The 20,343-nt window shown below is 42.9% G+C and overlaps 1 protein-coding gene across 1 annotated transcript in view; it reads right to left on the bottom strand.

The window, feature by feature from the left end:
- LOC120915414 (transmembrane protein 26-like) overlaps positions 1–20,343 on the bottom strand; it is a 44,251-nt gene that overhangs the window by 10,953 nt on the left and 12,955 nt on the right. The window contains exon 2 of the mRNA XM_040325894.1: positions 1,861–2,076. Within this exon, the coding sequence (XP_040181828.1) occupies positions 1,861–2,057 (197 nt within the window). The 5' untranslated portion in view covers positions 2,058–2,076. The remainder of the gene's footprint in view (positions 1–1,860; positions 2,077–20,343) is intronic.

Here is a 20,343-nt window from a genome sequence, read left to right as displayed (position 1 = left end):
AAGAAACAAATCAATGCAACTCATGTATTTTTTAAGCAGTGTAAATACCTACATTTGACGTAGGATCAGCTTAATACAGTCTTCTGTACAGCAGAGCTCAGAGAGGGGAAAGGAGAAGCAGCACATATAGTTAAGTCTTCTGTAGTTTATTGAAAAATCTCTAAATTGGCAGAAATACGAATTCTTTGGCAAGAAAACCGATCTCATATACTGTTTATCCACAAACAGTACTGGCGATAATCCTGTCTGGGATGACTTGAACCTACAGTAGATGAACACCAACCATCATGGAAGGTGTTATTCAACCATTCTTGTATAAAATAAAGACTTAAAAGACCAGATCATCAAGGGAAATGTTGATTGCACTGTTGTATATCTGCATCAATTTTCTTTTTCACTTTCTGGTTTCCGATTATTGTGTCTCATGTTTGTTTCCATTTTGCATTCTGTTCTGTTCAAAAATATTCCACTTTCACAAAATCAAAATGTGCCATTACAGTGATAGCAAACAGTTTATTCCTGCAGAGTCATGCTGTAAATATTTGTACATTACAAAGAAAGCTGATTTCTTCTGTGCCCAAACCAGCTTCTTTTGTTTTTGGTCATTTGGAAATATTTTGCTTATGAGTATGTCATTCAGGAGGGATGTTCCCAAAAGCACCCATTGTAGGATCCTTACTGTCACGCTAAAGTATCAAAGCGTTTCCTAGAGCCACCTTTCAGTTTTAGACCTGAATGGAAGTTTGAAGTTAAGTTGTGTCCGGGGATGTGTTTGGGTTGAGTCTGAACTGAAAGAGAGAGCCGTTTATGAAAGAGAGAGAGGAAGTTACACAGGGCAAGCTTTGGGAAGCAAACCCTCCACCAACAGTTTCTGTGTAAAATCTGGTAGCAGTAAATTAGAGGAAACTCAGATTATGATTAATTAGTTGGAGTTTCTGATTTTAGCATGTTTGCAGTCTCTAGAAAAATAATTGTAGCTACTGATTGGTTTCGCTTGTTAGTGTGGAATTGCTCTGTAAAGCCCATCTCCTGGGGAAAAATCTTTTTTTCCTAGCCATTCATTAGTTAACCAAAAAAAAAATTACTTACCTAAATCTGCTCTAATATGAAGATCTGTGGCACCCTTACCAGTGATTGAAAATGGTGAATGGAAGCTGCACTGTAGCTGCTGCACTTCATATCAGGATACATTGCCGCTAGAAGACTGGGGACACCTTGCGTAGCCTGTGATGGCCACTTTTGGCAGCCAATATAAAGCATCAACATCAGTAGGAAGTGACGTGGGCACTGCAAGAAGAACTCTCAGACAGTGCAGATCAGGAAAAAAGGGGAAATGAGACCCTGCCTGTCCCTGAATCAGTAAATGGATATTTTGCATGGATTAAAAATAACTAGTGCTTGGTGAAAGGTACAGTTGGTAGGGTAGGGAGTAAGCTTGTTGTAGAAATAATAATATTAAAAGACAACATTAGCATAAAATAGTCAACTAATTTAAGCTACAATCTGGAGCATTTTTGCCCAAATCTGTCAAAACTTTTGTCAATGGTCACCTTAAGTCAGTGTTTCTCAATTCCAGTCCTCAGGCCCCCCCAACAGGTCAGGTTTTCAGGATTTCCCTCAGATGAAAAGGCTGTGGTGATTACTAAGGCAGTGAAACTGATCAAATCACCTGTGCAAAATAATGGAAATCCTGAAAACCTGACCTGTTGGGGGGGCCTGAGGACTGGAATTGAGAAACACTGCCTTAAGTAATGGTAAATTATTTTACATGCTTTGATTGCCATTGGAAATTATTTTTTAACAATTTCATTATTTTTAATAAGTAACTTAACTTAATAAACTTATATTAGCTGATCATACCATTTCCATTCTCCTTTCTTAGCTTTCTTTAGCGTGATGATCATCTCAACGAACAATAGAAAAACGAAACTTAATAGTAGAAAGTAATTATCATTATCTGTTATCGATACTAGTAAAAGTATCATAATGGATCCATGAAGGCCAAAAAACAAGCGACTGACAATGGCTGACAGTATCTTGCAGCATTTACTCTTCATTGTGACAGCTTCCTATGATCTGTGAAAACACAAAAGTACAGGTATATGCTTAGAACTTCAGCATGTTGTGAATATTAGTAAAGACAATATATTAAAGAGACCCTGTCACCTCCCCATGCCTAACCCGTTAAATATACTGAGTAAAAGTACTTACAAACCTATAGGTTATACTGGCCTTATTTTCCATTTTTAATTCCTCACTTTACTGAAACAGACTTAAAATTGACCTTTTCCCACTTTCACTAAAATTCACATCAGCACAAAGCTCTGCATGCTGATATGAAATCATCATACAGTCATTAGGTAAACAAACATTTTTTTTTTGTTACTATTTTTCCACTTCCTAGTTGAGTGAGGCACTGGTGATGTAACCAGAGCCTTAAAAATGTATCCTGGGAAGGCTGTATTGCCAGTGCATTTCCCCCTCAGATGGTGTTTTCTCACTGTGTTCCAGACAGAGGTGGCTCCTTAATCTCCATGCACCCGCCCCTAATCTCCATGCAGGGCGTCGGAGGCATGGATTTCCATGGGGGGTTTATTTTTTTAAGCACATGATTAGAGCTTGAGGCTCTAAATGGCTTCAAAAAGGTTGGGCTCGGGGCTGTTGTGGTAATTTTACGAAGATGTATTTAATATGTATTGTTATAGTGTCACTCAATGTTAGTACTCCCACAGCCTGCTCTAAAGAGCTGACTGGGGCAGACTGACGCTAGTTGAGTCCCGTCTAGTTGTGGAAAAATACTTGAGGTTGGAGAGAGATGTATGCTGAGTGGGGATATGTCCCCCGGCGAAGGTCCCATGTGCATTGCATAGATGATCGTTTGGGGGATATGTTCACTCTGCAAGGACATTATCAGTTATGGGCAGATGTATGCTCTTGTCTCTGCTATGTCTGATCAGCATGGTCGGGATTCGCAGCGTACACCTGCAGATAGCCTCCCATCCCCAGGAACAGTAGTATAATCTGGATATGCGTTGTTCTCAGTGCAGAATAATGCCGCATACACACGATCGGTTAAACCGATGAGAATGGTCTGATGGACCGTTTTCATCGGTCAAAACCGATCGTGTGTGGGCGCCATCGGTTATTTAACCATCGGTTATAAAAAAGCCAAAATGTATAAGAAAGAACCGGGACGGCCGCACTCCAAAGATAAAAATTTGTTCCTTTTAATAAAAACTGGTCACAACATGGATGTCACAGCAAAAAATCAGGAAAAGGGGCTAACGATTTTAAAAAAGCCAACTTGTTTTAAATTTAACCGATGGATTCCTAACCGATAGAAAAAAACGATCCCTGCCCCTGCTCTCCCTTCCCTTCCCCTGCTCTCCATCCTGAATAGATTCCCCATAGCAGCTGGCAGGATGAAGAGTGGGGGAACGGAAGACCAGAAGAATAATAATTGAGAAGGGTCATGTTGCAACTGAGTATTATGCCTTTATTCAACCCACCCACTTACTGCACAGCTAGCCGAAGGGGGAGGAGGGGAGCGCTGTGGGGGGGACCAGATGAGCAGGGGGCGGGACCAGAAGAGTAAGGGGCTGGACATCTGACAGCACAGGTATTGCCTGGTAGTCTGGGACTTTATGGCTTTCCTACCTAATTGAACCTACCTATTGTATCAGCTGTGGAACACTATGCATAGTGCACCCCTAAACCATGCACTCTGTACACCTCACAACCCTAAACCCTGCACCCTTCGTCTGCGGCCTAGAGAGCATCCCTTATTTTGAGCAATACTGTTTCCGTCCCGTGCCCGGGACGGAATCCTGATTGAAATGGATCAAGCAAATTATGGGTATCCAGATGCTGTTGCATCTGTTGTACCACTACTTTCTCCATTACCTTGGAGAAGACGTTTATGCCTGTTATGGGACGACGATGTTTTGGGTCTAGGGTGGGTTTCTTTAAGATGGGTTTGATTATACCTTGTTTCAACTGGGAAGGCACTATGCCTTCATTGAAAGACTGGTTTATGAGCTGCGTGATAGGCCGTGCCAGAATACCGGCACATTCCTTCAGCAGTTTGGTGGGGATGATATCATTAGGCGCTGTGCTATTACGCAGAGTACCGATGATATTTTTGTGGCATCGATGGAGATGGGTTTAAGAGTGAACTTCGTTGAGTGCAGTGAATTTATGTGGGTATTGGGCGAACGGTTGAGGGGGGTACTGTTTTGCCGAATGCTTTCACGGATTCCTTCAATTTTGTTGATGAAATAATCCGATAATTCATCGCAAAATTCTTGGGTATCAGAATTGGGGGCTTCAAGACAGACTGGTCTGGGTGACAAGCTTGAAGAGTTCGTGGGGGCGGTTTAGGGCATTTGTGATGGCATTGGAAAAGTGATTTTTTTTGGGGGTTTGAAGATTTCTTTGTGGTATTTTTTTGTTATTCGCTTGTAGATGGCATGGTTTTCCTCTGAAGAGCATCTTTTCCAGGCGGCTTCCGTTCTTCTGTGTTCTTGCTTCAGCAACGACAGCTGGTCATTAAACCAGCTGGAGTTGTTTTTCCGGATGCAAGTTTTGCGTTTTGGCGCTACTAAGTCGGCTGACTGTAGTAGGGCCGTGTTGATAGCATCCAGGGTTTCTGTGGCTGTTTGATGTAGTTGGATTGTTTTTATTTTGTTCCCTAATGTTGTTTTGAAGAGCTCCGAATGGAGCTTCTTCTGAGATCTAGTCCAGTGCGTTGTCACTGGTTTTGATGTTTTTACTAAAGGGGCATTTTTGATAATAATGAACTTGATTACATGGTGGTCTGTCCATGGTAACGGCTCATTTTTGAGAATTTTTTCTTCCAGATCCTGTCTGAAAATAAGATCGAGCGTGTGACCAGAAGCATGTGTGGGCCCACATACTAGCTGCTGCAGCCCTAGTCCTTCCAGGTGGTCGATGCAAGCGTCGGCCACCGGATCCTGTGAGGAGTTGGCCCACAGGTTGAAATCCCCAAGCAGCAAAAGATGTTTGCTGTTTAGGGTTTAAGTGGAGATGAACTCTGTTAACGATTAGAGAAACTGCGATTTTAGACCCGGTGGTCTATAGCAGAGTAGAATGTGAGTGGTCTCCTGGGGATTTGTTTGAAGTTGTAGAGAGAGGGTTTCCATGAATAGAAGTGGGTTTTGAAGGACTGGTTTAGTGATCGCAAGATGAGTCTTGTGGATCATTGCCAGGCCACTTCCTCTTTGCCCCACTCTATTTTCAGTTATGATGTGATAATTTTCTGGCACCAGTTCACCAAGGATGGTGTTACAGTCGGCTGTAAGCCAGCTTTCTGTAATAAAGAGGCAGTCTAAATCGCATTGTAGGATGAGATCATGGATTTCTAGTCGGTGTCTTACTGCCGATCTTGTGTTGACCAGAGCGCATAATATGCGCTTTGGGTGGAATACGGGGATGTGGTGTTTGACTGTCAATCGTCGATCGATTCTAAACAGTCGTTCAGTCTTTAAGGCTTTTTTGATAGCGACTGGTAATATTGAGGCCAACGGCTTTAGTCCCCGAATGATTGCTGCCGAGTATCTCAGATTAGTCATAGCCGCTACCGTACTGGGGGCAGATGTCTAGCAAAGGGGGGGGGGTTTCAGGAATGATGGGAGGGACGATTCGTTCAATCCTCACCTCCCTGGTTTTTGGTCCAGAGGAAGGCGAAAAACCCCTGTCCGTGCTATGCCAATGTGCCGTGGCAAGGGAAAAAATTCCTTCCTGACCCCCTGGGGGCGATCGGACGTATCCCTGGATCAAAAATGCTGAAAGAAAACCGTGGTGGTGACCTTTAGGGGGGGAGGGGGGAAAGGGGAGGGGGGTACCTAATAGGCAGTTTTTGGGTTGTGGGTTAGAAGGGGGGTGAGTGGTGGGGATACCCCAATTGCAGGGGTGTACCAAGATGGCCGCCCGTTGAAGGAATCAGGTGTCCCAGCCGGGGGGTGTGCGGCTGGGCAACCAGACCGTGCGGGCGGAGGCTGCTCAGAGATGGCTGTGATGGTTAGAGGGGTGGGGGGAGATTGTATCCTGTTTTGGGAGTTTTTATGGAGGTTACTGGAGGTGAAAAAGCGGCGAGCCGCTAGGCCGCGGGTGAAGCCGCGGTCTTTCCTAAGCTCGCAGCCGCCGATTAGTTCCACGAGGTGGTGTGAGGGCCGCCGCCACGGCTTGTCCTGAAAAGGACGGCCGACAATGGTACTCGGGGAGGTGGAAAATAGCCCTGTGCAAGGGGCTTACCTTTGCTGCCTTTGCGGAGGAAGAAAGGGAGCCGGGGGAAAAGCAGATGACAGGTCCTGGAACTGAAGCTGGAGGCTGGCTGGAGGTGGAAGCCCTGCCTGTCTGTATCCAGGAGCCACAGGTTCTGCTGCTAGGTACATGCGCCGATTACTACTGGATGCAGTTCTAGCCCTGGGGAGGAGTCACTCTTTCAGACTCGATCCTGTAAGGTCAGGAGAAGCTGCCTTCTGGGAGCGTACACAGTGTAACCCTAAAACCCTGCACTCTATTTACAGTGCAACCCTAAACCTTGCACTCTGTACCCAGCGCACCCCTACACCCTTCGCTCTGTACACAGTGCACCCCTGAACACTGCACTTTGTATGTGAAGAGGCCGGTTAATATGTAATTTATCGCCCCCTTCCTTTCCTGATTGAACACACTATGCTTCAGTTTGTGAATGAACAGGAACCTGCTCAGCACAGAGCACTTCCCATTTATAGTTACTGTACATAGTAGGTCAGGTTGAAAAAAGACACAAGTCCATCAAGTCCAACCTATGTGTGTGATTATATGTCAGTATTACCATGTATATCCCTGTATGTCGTGGTCATTCAGGCGCTTATCTAATAGTTTCTTGAAACCATTCCTGCCCCCTCGCTGAGGCCACCGCTTGTGGAAGGGAATTCCACATCCTTGCCGCTCTTACAGTAAAGAACCCTCTACGTAGTTTAAGGTTAAACCTCTTTTCTTCTAACTTTAATGAGTGGCCACGTGTCTTGTTAATCTCCCTTCCGCAAAAAGTTTTATCCCTATTGTGGGGTCTCCAGTATGGTACTTGTAAATTGAAATCATATCCTCTCTCTAGCGTCTCTTCTCCAGAGAGAATAAGTTCAGTGTTCACAACCTTTCCTCATAACTAATATCCTCCAGACCCTTTATTAGCTTTGTTGCCCTTCTTTGTACTCTCTCCATTTCCAGTACATCCTTCTTGAGGACTTGTGCCCAGAACTGGACAGCATACTTTAGGTGGGGCCGGACCAGAGTCATGTAGGGCAGAAGAATGATCGTTTTATCTCTGGAAGTAATCCCCTTTTTAATGCATGCCAATATTCTGTTTGCTTTGTTAGCAGCACCTTGGCATTGCATGCCATTGCTGAGCCTATCATCTACTAGGACCCCCAGGTCCTTTTCCACCCTAGATTCAATCAGAGGTTCTCCCCCCAGTGTATAGATTGCATTCATATTTTTTTCACGCAAATGCATTATTTTACATTTTTCTATATTGAACCTCTTTTGCCATGTAGTTGCCCACCCCATTAAGATCTTTGTGTAAGTTTTCCACATCCTGTGGAGAAGTTATTGCCCTGCTTACCTTGGTATCATCCGCAAATACACAGATTTCACAGTTTACCCCTTCCTACGGGTCGTTTATAAACAAATGAAATAGGATTGGTCCCAGCACAGAACTCTGAGGGACCTCACTACCCACCGCTGACCATTCTGAGTACTCCCCATTTATCACCACCCTCTGAACTCACCCTTGTAGCCAGTTTTCAATCCATGTACTCACCCTATGGTCCATGCCAATGGACCTTATTTTGTACAGTAAACGTTTATGGGGAACTCACCTCCTCATAGAAGGTTAATAGATTGGTTTGGCAAGAACGATTCTTCATGAATCCATGCTGATTACTGCCAATGATACCGTTCTCATTATTAAATCTTGTATATAGTCCCTTATCATCCCCTCCAAGAGCTTACATACTATTGATATTAGGCTAACTGGTCTGAAATTCCCAAGGATGTATTTTGGGCCCTTTTTAAATATTGGTGCTACATTGGCTTTTCTCTATTTAGCTGGTACCATTCCAGTCAGTGCCCAATGCAACTGAGGCTGCAAAGAAAGGGACTGGAGAATTTGTCCTCGGTCCCTTTATGTGTCTCAAAAATTAGACATCAGGGACCTGTTTAGGGATTTTTGGCAGTTTGGCATCTTCGTCCAAGGCACTGAATTAACTTGTTTTATTACTGGGTCTTTGCCTCAGGTAAAGAGAAAGAGACCGCCGCTCCAGGCAAATGCAATAAGCAATCAATGTCCTCCTCAAGGACCGTGGGTTCTGGCAATGCACAAGGCAAAAAATCAATGAAAAGAATTCATGGACAGCCGCACACCAAAAAAAAACTAAAAAGGTAGCCTTTATTGGTGTAAAAATGATAAAAAGCACTACAAAACACAGCACAGCAAGCAGTGGGGTAAAATACTGACGCGTTTCGCACAATCAGTGCTTAGTCATAGCTGATTGACTAAGCACTGATTGTGCGAAACGCGTCAGTTTTTTACCCCACTGCTTGCTGTGCTGTGTTTTGTAGTGCTTTTTATCCTTTTTACACCAATAAAGGCTACCTTTTTAGGTTTATTTTGGTGTGCGGCTGTCCATGAATTCTTTTCATAGATTTTTTGTCTTTGCCTCAGGTGACAGACTATGTAGGGCAGCCCATTTAAGTGAATGAACTTCTCTATGCTATCACGTGACAAATGCATGAAAAAACACACATAAGCGCATCACTCAGGTGTGAATTGGATCTTGGTAGAAATGGCCACTGTGGGAAGAATAGGGAGGGAAAAAAATATATATACAAAGGTTGCAATAGCTAACCATTTCTAAATATTTCTTTGTTGAAATATTTAAAGTGAAAGTACATTGCATTGGAATACCACAGTTTTATTTTGCTGAGAAATCCCTTTGAAAACCACCCCTGGCTTTCCTAGCTATGACATTCTTGAGTAAGAGCAGATGATCCAAGTAGTATTTACTTCCCAGAATCCATCTGCCCTTAGATCAGGCATGCAGGCAGGAGGGTGTGCTTAGCTGAGAAAACCCCTTCTCCCCTATTTCCCTCCTGAAGACTCCTGAGATATATGACATAATTTGCCTAGTCCTGGAAACAATTAAGTAAGTAAGGAAATGTAAAAAAATGTAAAACAAGTAAATATGATAAACTTTCCTATCTATTTACTTAAACTGGCAGCTAAAGGATTAAAAATAGTCAACGTTGATTGAGAGAGTGAAATGCCACTTTAAGATAAGGGTGATGCTCCTATTTAATAATTTCCAGAATTTGGAGCTTGAATTTGACATTTGGAATTCAGAAGTCCGATTTTGTCATTTGAACTCGTAACACAGAATTTTGAATTTGGGACTCGGAATGCAGAACTTGTAATTTGTAATTTGAAACTCAGACGTTTAAGTTCAGAAATTGGAATTCAAGTGTCAGAATTTAGACTTCAGAACTCAGCATTCAGGACTTGAGTTTGGAATTCAGAGTTTGGAATTTGGAATTCCGAATTCGGAATCCAAAATTTGGAATTTGGAACTGAGAATTCAAAATTTGGAATTAGGAATATGTACTTCTAAAAAAATCCAGAACTCAAATTTCAGAATTCAGAATTCAAAATTCAATTTGAAACTCGGAATTTGGAATTCAGAACTCAAAATTTTGAATTTGCAAAATGCAATTCAGAACTTGGAATCCAAAATTCTGAATTTGGAATTTGGGTCTTGGAGTTTGAAACTCAGAATTCAGAATGCGAAAATTGGAATTTAGTTTTAAATTATTTTTATCAAATTTTTATAAGTAAAAAAATTCTTACATACTTTGCAAGACAGTTTGCAAGTCATTCAAGAAAGTACAAACATTCTCAAAATACACATAGATACATAAAAAAATACATATAATTACACAAATGGATCTATCCTCTAACATGCACTTAAAGTGGGGGTTCACCTGCAAATTTTTTTTTTAAAAGCCAGCAGCTACAAATACAGCAGCTGCTGACTTTTAAAAATTAACCCTTACCTGTCCAGCACGTCCGCCGAAGCGAGTCACGCTGTGCAGTTCCTATGGTTCCCGTTGTGTTCTGGGAGCCAAGTGTTTCCCAGAACACAACGGGGGGGTGACGTGGAGGGGCCAGACTCCCACGGGAGTCAATACCCGGAAGTGGTGCATATACCTGTTTTATACAGGTATTGCACCCCCTCCCCCCTGAAAGGTGTCAAATGTGACACCAGAGGGGGGGGGGGGTTCCAAAAAACGGAGGTTCACTTTTGGATGAACCTCCACTTTAAATAAAGAAATGGATCTATACCGCAGCATCTACTCTTCTTTAATTCTCCTAGGCCATCTAAATAACAAACAAGAAAAAGGAGAAAAGGAGAAGCATGGGGGTGGACCCGTTGCCCTATTACCACCCCCCACCCCCTTGAATTTTAATTTAGAAATACAATTTTGGGATTCGGAATTTGGATTTCGGAAATTGGAATTCAAAATTTTGAGCTCAGAATTTGAAATCCAAAATGTGGAATTCAGAACTCAGAATTTGAAGCTTGATATTCGAAATTCAGAACTCTTTGGAATTCGGAACTCTAAATTTGGAATTCAGAACTCAAATTCAGAACTTTAAATCCAAAACTTGGAATTTCGGAAATTGGAATTTGGAACTTAGAATTTGAATGCGGAATTTAGAATTCTGAACCTGGAATTTGGGATTAAGAACTTGAAATTCTGAATTTGGAGTTTGGAACTCAGAATCTGGAATTTAGAACTTGGAATTATTTCTCTTTAATTAAGCTCCAGTGATGGAGGAAACATGTCAGTAGTTGTCGTGTCAAGTGGATTCTGTATGCTACATTCTACTGCTTTACAATACATTTATATTGGAAGATTCATAAGATTACCCAGAAGTGTCAGAGGTGCTTTAAAATATATTAATGATTTACTAAAGGAGTTGAGAATCTTCATTTAATAAACTGAATGAAGATTCACTCTAACATGTAAATTTCCATTAAATAATTTCATTTTGGTTGGTTATTAAAAAAAGAACATGGTTACAATTCACTGGTTGAAGATTTTGGACTCCTTTAGCAAATCAACCCAAAAACCTATTCTCACAACATCGGACCATCGGAACTGGAAAAAAAGCCAGCTTGATTGATAGATATGTAGTTTACTCAATATGTCTAAGTGCTTAGACATAGGAACTCTTTAACAACTTTCCGACCAGCCGCCACAGTTTTACTACAGCAGCATGGCTCGGCTGGGCGAAACGATGTTATGTTACGTTGCTTCGCCCTGTGGCCACTAGGGGCACGCATGCCGCCGGAGGCTCACCCCCGGAGCCGCTGCGAGTGCCTGGCGGTCGCAATGAACGCCGGGCACCTACGATCGCTCGTGACACGATCCGTCATTTCCCTTAGTCAGTCCCATTCACCTTCAGTTAGAACACAGAGAGGGAACACATTTAACCCCCCGATCGCCCCCTAGTGTTAACCCTAATGCCATTCTTACAGTAATCAGTACATTTTTATAGCACTAATCGCTGTAAAATTGTCAATGGCCCGAAAAATATGTCAAAAGTGTCCGATTTGTTGCAGACCCGATTAAAATCGCAGATTCCCGCCATTAATAGTAAAAAAAATAATAATAATATAAATGCCATAATTCTATCCCCTATTTTGTAGATGCTATAACTTTTGCGCAAACCTATCAATATACTCTTATTGCGATTTTTTTTTACCAAAAATGTATAGACGAATACATATCGGCCTAAACTGAAGAAAAAATTGTTTTAAAAAAAAATTGGGATAGTTATTATAGCAAAAAGTAAAATAAATATTAATATTAATATTAAATATTGTTTTTTTCAAAATTGTCGCTGTTCTTTTGTTTATAGCGCAAAAAATAAAAAATGCAGAGGTGATCAAATACCACCAAAATAAAGCTCTATTTGTGGGAAAAAAGGACACAAATTTTGTTTGGAAGCCACGTTGCATGACCACGCAATTGTCAGTTAAAGCGACGCAGTGCCAACTTGTAAAAAGTGCTCTGGTCAGGAAGGGGGCAAAATCTTATGGGGCTGAAGCGGTTAAAATGAATACGTTGTGAGGATTACTCAACTCTCATTTGATCTTCCAAACCACAAAATAAGTTCAGCTGTCTGCATCTTCCTGGAATATCACATATTGGACAATTGTATGGGAGACTGGAAGCCCCTTGATTCCTCACTACACTGATAACATGCCTTTTGATTCCCCAAAAACTAAGTGCATTTGATCTGGAAAGTTCATATCAATGATACACTAACAAAAATACATAACACAAAAACAAAAGTAACATTTTGGGTTTAATCAGAAGAACTGAGGTGAAACTCAAGTAAAACCATTTGTGTTGTTTGTATCAAATAGAAAGGGTTAAAATGTTTTTCTTTAATGTTCCCCTGTAAAAGTATTTTTGATATGTTATATGTATGCATTTGAAATGAAAAAAAAAATGGGATAATGAACAAAAAAAAACTTCTTTCAGGTTTCTACCTGGAAGATGATGGGGGGAGATCTTCATATTGTCACAATCCCTTAAAAAAGGGGCCATGCCTAGTACCCAAACATTGTATTTTCTTCTGATGAATATGGATCTATAATAAATGTGATTGGCTGCTACTCTATGAGTAACAACAGTGGATATCAGAATACAATGGCGTGACGGGAATTCCTCCATTGATCTCACTTGTGTGGATGAAGGAATCTCTTAGTTTTTGCTTAACGAAAAATACTAACCATCTATGCCCAGCTTAAGACTATCATGTTTACAAGGTGAGAACACCATTATGTGATTTCACAGCAGAACAAACAACACTGTTTTGCCGCGTACACACGTTTGGACATTCTGACGACAAAACCATGGATTTTTTCCCGACGGATTGTTCGCTCAAACTTGTCTTGCATACACACGGTCACACAAATGTTTTCGGAAATTCCGAACGTCAAGAACACTACAACGAGCCCAGAAAAATTAAGTTCAATGATTCCGAACATGTGTCGTATTGATTCCGAGCATGCGTAGGATCTTTGTGTGCCGGAATTGCATACAGATGATCGGAATTTCCTACAAGAACATTGGAACTGTCGGTAAAATTGAGAACCAGCTCTTAAGCATTTGTTGTCGGAAATTCTGACAGCAAATGTCCGATGGAGCCTACACACGTTTGGAATATCCAACCAAAAGCTCACATCGAACATTTGTCATCGGAAACTCTGACTTTGTATACGCAGCATTACTCTGGTAAAGGAAGTGGAAAATATTGGATCTACGTTTTAAGAGGTAATAAAAAGATGACATGGCTGATTAACCACTTGCCGTCGCCGCACCGTCGAAATACGTCCACAAGGTGGCTCTGCTGGGCGAGAGCACGTAATATGACGTCCTCTCTCCCAGCCACCCGCACGCCCCCCGCTCGCCCCCGACTCCCGTGCGTGTGCCTGGCGGGCGCGATCGCCGCCGGGCACACGCGATCGCTCGGTACAGAGCGGGGAACGGGAGCTGTGTGTGTAAACACACAGCTCTCGTTCCTGTCAGCAGGGGAAATGCTGATCTTCGGTTCATACAATGTATGAACCGAGGATCAGTGTTTCCCCTAGTGAGGCCACCCCCCCCCCCCCCCCCCCCCCCCCCCCCCCCCCCCCCCCCCCCCCCCCCCCCCCCCCCCCCCCCCCCCCCCCCCCCCCCCCCCCCCCCCCCCCCCCCCCCCCCCCCCCCCCCCCCCCCCCCCCCCCCCCCCCCCCCCCCCCCCCCCCCCCCCCCCCCCCCCCCCCCCCCCCCCCCCCCCCCCCCCCCCCCCCCCCCCCCCCCCCCCCCCCCCCCCCCCCCCCCCCCCCCCCCCCCCCCCCCCCCCCCCCCCCCCCCCCCCCCCCCCCCCCCCCCCCCCCCCCCCCCCCCCCCCCCCCCCCCCCCCCCCCCCCCCCCCCCCCCCCCCCCCCACCCCCCCCCCCCCCCCCCCCCCCCCCCCCCCCCCCCCCCCCCCCCCCCCCCCCCCCCCCCCACCCCCCCCCCCCCCCCCCCCCCCCCCCCCCCCCCCCCCCCCCCCCCCCCCCCCCCCCCCCCCCCCCCCCCCCCCCCCCCCCCCCCCCCCCCCCCCCCCCCCCCCCCCCCCCCCCCCACAGTAAGAACACACCCAGGCATACTTAACCCCTTCCCCGCCCCCTAGTGTTAACCCCTTCACTGCCAGTGGCATTTTTATAGTAATCCAATGCATTTTTATAGCACTGATCGCTATAAAAATGCCAATGGTCCCAAAAATGTGTCAAAAGTGTCCGAAGTGTCCGCCATAATGTTGCAGTACCGAAAAAAAAAAACGCTGATCGCCGCCATTACTAGTAAAAAAAATATAATAAAAATGACATAAAACTACCCCCTATTTTGTAAACGCTATAACTTTTGCGCAAACCAATCAATAAACGCTTATTGCGATTTTTTTTACGAAAAATATGTAGAAGAAAACGTATCGGCCTAAACTGAGGAAAAAAAATGTTTTTTTATATATTTTTGGGGGATATTTATTATAGCAAAATGTAAAAAATATTCATTTTTTTCAAAATTGTCGCTCTATTTTTGTTTATAGCGCAAAAACTAAAAACCGCAGAGGTGATCAAATACCACCAAAAGAAAGCTCTATTTGTGGGAAAAAAAGGACGCCAATTTTGTTTGGGAGCCACGTCGCACGACCGCGCAATTGTCTGTTAAAGCGACAGAGTCCCGAATCGCAAAAAGTACTCTGGTCTTTGGGCAGCAATATGGTCCGGGGGGTGAGTGGTTAAGAAAAACAAAAAGTGCGGTGTTAACACCACTGACAGACTACAGTATATATGTACATTTTTATTTTGTTCATATTTCCATGTTGGTATTTAGTTCTCATTTTGTGGCTTTAACAGCCTCAAGACTTCTGGCAATGCTTTCTGCAGATTGTCGGGTCATTAGGGTTGTTTGTACTCCAAGCCAAAAAGGTCTTAGTGAAGTTGGCAGTGATGTTGGTCGACTGTGCCTGGCTGTCAGCCTGCATTCCACTTCATACAACAGGTGTTCATTTTGGGGTGAGGCCTCATTCTTTCATTCTAATCTGCTGGAGCAGATCTAGCAGACAAGAGATAGTTTGAACTGATTTTTTGGAAAAGTGGCATGTTATGGTGCAAAACATGGCTAGTCACTGTGAACCTCAGTGCAGTCTACTCTATTGGAAAGGTCTGTTGCTGGAGAATGGTTTTGTGCCTAGTTATTAATCTGTGTAATATGTATTATTAGTGTCTACAAAACTGTGGCCATATAGTGTGTTTATCCTATTCTATTTTTAACAATTGTAGTATGAGTACACTGTAAATGAGGAGTTTTCTAACACGTTTCCACTGATTATTCATTTGTCCAGCACAGCCTTTCTCAACCTTTTTATTCCAGAGAAACCCTTGAAATAATTTTCAGGTCTTCAGGAACCCCAAAAGCAATTCATTGATGGTCAGTGGGGAAAAATTGTCCCTTGCAATGAATGTGAAAAGAATGTTCCCCTTCCAGTGGTGATCAGAATGCCACCCTTACAGAGAGCTATAATGACCAACCGGTTCATGCTGCTGGCTCTGCCAGGTGTTGTTGACCCCAAAACTATGCAGGAATCATCAGATAAGATGTCAATCAGTCACAGCTCAAGGAACACACATAAACATCTGGAGGAACCTTAGAATTATACATAACCCTGGCTAAGAACAGAGGGTCTAGCACAAAGAGACTGAAATTAGATTGCTTTGAAACAACTCAATAAAAGCTAGCATTAGTCCTTATGTTACGCACTTCATAAAAATTTGGCCATTCTCTACATGATGAAGAGCAATAACAAGCATGTCAGGTTTCTCTGCGAGAGAGTCCTTATTATTCACCTATCAATAGAAACAATTGAATAATCATATTTAGAATCACGACAAATCCCAGCACTTAGAGGATTCTCGCAAGGATGGGAAGATATCTCTCCATTAATCATTCAGGTAGATATTTTCCCATCTATGGTAAGTCTTAGGTAAAGAAGTGCATGGACATAGGGTGCTTTGACATTCATGCATGATTTATCTACTATGAGGAAAATGTGGCATAAGCATAAACAGATTGCCTTAATAAGGGGTATAGGGTAGGGGAGTTAGAAAAAGCAAGCTCGATCCCCAAACAGTGACCAAAATTAGAGAAAAAGTGTCCCCATATCTCTGCAACAGAGAGATTATTGTAAAAGGGGGCTTTTCTAGTGCCTAACAATATACCCAGGAATACAAAATATTAATACAAATGCTAACTTTTATTTCTATACAATAAAAGCAGAGTTTATTCAAAAACATATAATCAAAGCGTCTAAGCACATAATCTGGACATGTGTCAAGTAGCAACAAAGCATAATTGGATCGAATTGTTTCACCCAATACAAGCTTTCTCCAGATCCACGTGGTTTTTCAATCTTTATGATGTTCCTACTAGTGGATAATACAAACAATATATTATTCTATCAATAAAAACAATTGTTATAATAAACATATTACACATATTTAAATACATCAAGAGAAAGAGTATTATATATTTTTAACAACCATCATGGGGTTTCCCAGGGAGAAAGAAGAAAAATAAATAAAAAAAGGGGGGGGATTGGTAGAAGGGCACATGATCAACATATTGGGGGACATTTGGCAATTAAAAGGAGCAGCAACCCACATTAAATACTCACTCCCAAAATTTGAAAGAGAGGGAAGCCAACAAGCATACAGCTGCCAAATGACAAGCGTGCTTGATGGAAACTCATCAAGGTATTGATAGAAATCTGAGGCACATCACAGAGATGCAATATAATATCTATATCTGGAAATCTAAACCAGTACAAACACTTGCCAAAATGGAACCTTAGAGGAGATAAGAAAGAACAGAAAAAAAAGAGGAAGATGAACATAAAGTCGATGACCCACAAATAGAGCTTAAAGCATAGTTCCACCCGTTTTTTAGTTCATTAAAAGTCAACAGCTACAAAAAGCATAGCTGCTGACTTTTAATAAACTGAAACTTACCTGCCCCATGGTCCAGCGATGCGGCCGCCTGGAGGCTCGCTCCTCTCCTCGGCGCCGTTATAGTAACTGTGGGCACCCGGCCGTGACAGCCTGCGGCCTCTATGGCCGAGCACGCACTGCGCATGTGCGAGTCACGCTGCGCTCTGCTATTGGCCAGCTAATCTTCTGGGACCTGTGTTGTGTCCCAGAGGATTGCTGGTAGGGAGGGGCCACCTAGGACGAGAGAAGGAGTCACCTAGCCGGCCAAAAGGAGGAAGTGGGACAGGAAGTCCCACTAAAAATAAGGTAAACACTCCCCCCCCCCCCCAAAAAAAATTACATGCAAAATATGGCATGTCAGGGAGCGAGGAATACTTAAAGCGGAAGTTCCACTTTTAAAAAGTGGAGAAAGTGCATAAGGCACATTAAATCATTTGCCAAACACATGGTCGAATTCACTTGCCAAGCAGCCCTACTTTAGATGGGGAAAAAAAGGGAAGGAATAGGCTGATTAAGCCCCAACTGAAAATATGTAAAAAAAAGGGGGGCAGAACCAGAGCCAAAAGCCAGTTATACAGTCCACCAACTAAACACAAAAAGAAAAAAAAAAAAAGAAGTAAAATGAGCAACCAAGCAGCAGCTTAGTAGATACACACAAGCAACAGTTCACATATATCAAACAGGGGAGAAAAAGTTCCCAAATCCAATAGAACAGGTTCCAAAAGGCAGCTCACCTAGTCTACTAGTATGTCCATCACAGGTTAAAACCGCAATGTACTCGTGCCAAACAGATAGAAAATAATGTGAGAGTGGCGTGGGGCCATCTATATATTTAGTGGACGGCTCTGACTCTGCCTTCCATCCTCCATGTCCAGCAGGGCGGTCACTGACACTTAGGCTACTTTCACACTGAGGCGCTTTGCAGGCGCTATAGTGCTAAAAATAGCACCTGCAAAGCGCCCTGAAAGAACATGAGGGATTTCACACTGGAGTGGTGCACTGACAGGACCCTCAAAAAAGTCCTGCTGGCTGCATCTTTGAGGCGCAGTGGCAGCGCCTCCGAACTACTGACAAACCTGTCCCCATACACATGTCAGTGTCCGATAAAACATCTGTCACAGTGCACAAAACATCTGTCTATCCCCCATCACTGCCAACACAAAATAAAACCTGATTTGGGTTATTTTTGCCAAAGAAATGTAGCAGTATCATTGTTGGTCAAAATTAATGAAGAGAAATTACTTATTTGCTAAATTTTATAACAGAAACTAAGAAAAATACTTTTTTGGGGGGGAAATTTTCAGTCTTTTTTCATTTGTAGCATTAAAAATAAAAACCCCAGTCATGATTAAATGCAAAAGCACTATTTCTGTTAAAAAAAAAAAAAAAAAATAATTTGGGTCCCGTGTTGCATGACCATGCAAGTCTGGGGAGGAAGGGGGTGAAAGTGCTCAATATTGAAGTGGTTAAGAAAGCATTATTCAGACCACAAAATAAATATGTCATCAATATACTTCTTCCACATGTCTACGTGGCGGAGGTTTAGTGGCAGCTCATCAGAAGAGAATAACCAAAGCTCCCACCTCCCACCTCCCAGGTACAGGTTGGTTGGCCTACAATATGGCACACTTGAGGCACATTACATTTTTTTGCATTAGAATGTATCCATCCACATCCACAAGGTTAAGAGTTTGATAAAAATAATTTTGCAACAAGAAAGTAGGTGTATTTATAACTTAAAAATCCTGTAAGAATCCAGGGTTAAATGATAACAAAAAGAGACATCATTTTTGAGTCATTCTAACTAACCTGGTATCTCTAGAGCCTACCTATCTGTGGGACAACTTTTTATTATTTTGACATGTCTTTGGTCTAGTGTTATATAAATTATAATATACTGTATATGTACTTTACAGAATTTTGGGTTTCCTGGTGGATTAATTTCCACACCCCCAATTACTACCTCCACCCGCCTTTTCTTTTTTGTTTTTTATGTCTTGTCTTTTTGTTTTGCGTTTTTTGTTTTTTCTTTTTTTGACTGATCTTTGGTCAGGCTTTTGATACGCATATTATCCCCCATAGTATACATGTACTCAGTATTTTTTCATATGGTTAATAATGATATTGGTGGTGGTTTTTGTTTATCCGGCCTTGGCAAAATAATTATTTTAGTTTTCGTTCCCTGTTTCCCACCAGTGGCCAGTGGGTGTCCTGCTTTGGGACACTTCATGTTCCAGCAGCCTCCCGCTGTCTCCCGGTATGGGCGTGAACAGGGAGCAATGTAACGTCACTTCTGTTTTTTTTCTGGAAGTGTGTCATCAATATGGGGGAACATCAAGATGAATACCAGCTGCTGCCCTGCTGGACGTAGAGGAACGGAAGGCATAGTTGGAGCCACCCACTGAGTATATAGATAGCCCCACGCCACTCTCACATGGCACTGCCATTTTTTTTTATTTGTTTGGCATCAGTACATTGTGGTTAGAGGCTGTGATGGACATACTAGTAGACTAGGTAAGCTGCCTTTTTGGAACCTGTTCTGTTGGATTTGGATTCCGTTTTGCTCCCGTGTTTGATATGTGGGGACTGTTTGTTTTTACTAAGCTGCTGTTTGGTCGCTCATTTTACATTTTAGTATCTTTTCCTTTTTATGTTTAGTTGGAAGACTGTATGACCAGTTTGCAGTTTGATACCAGGGAAACCCCGCTGCAGGGGGGCTTTTGGCGCCTGTTATGCTCCCCCTCCCTTCTTACATATTTTTAGTTGGGGCTTAATCAGCGTATTCCTTCCCTTCTTTTTCCATCTAAAATAAGGCTGCTTGGTAAGTAAATTTGATTAGGTCTTTGGCAAATAATTTTATGTGCCTTTTTCCACTTTTTAAGCTAAATTTGTGTACCATTGAATTTGGGGTTTTCCTCTGTTCTTTCTTATCTCCCTTTAGCTTCCATTCTGGCAATTGTTTGTACTGGTTTGGATTTCCAGCTATACAGCAGATATTATATTCCATCTCTGTGATGTGCCTTAGATTTATATCAATACCTTGATGAGTTTCCATTGAGCATGCTTTTCATTTGGTGGCTTTATGCTCATTGGCTCTCTTCTCTTTCTGCTTTTGGGGGTGAGTATTTAATGTAGGTGGTTTCTCTTTTTTTTGCCAAATGTACCCCCAACATGTTGATCAGGTGCCATTTTACAA

This window comes from Rana temporaria, chromosome 10 (assembly GCF_905171775.1).
Source record: "Rana temporaria chromosome 10, aRanTem1.1, whole genome shotgun sequence".
Classification (NCBI taxonomy): Eukaryota; Metazoa; Chordata; class Amphibia; order Anura; family Ranidae; genus Rana; species Rana temporaria.
Note: the sequence above shows the minus strand (reverse complement) of the source record. Positions and strands in the feature narration are given on the sequence as shown.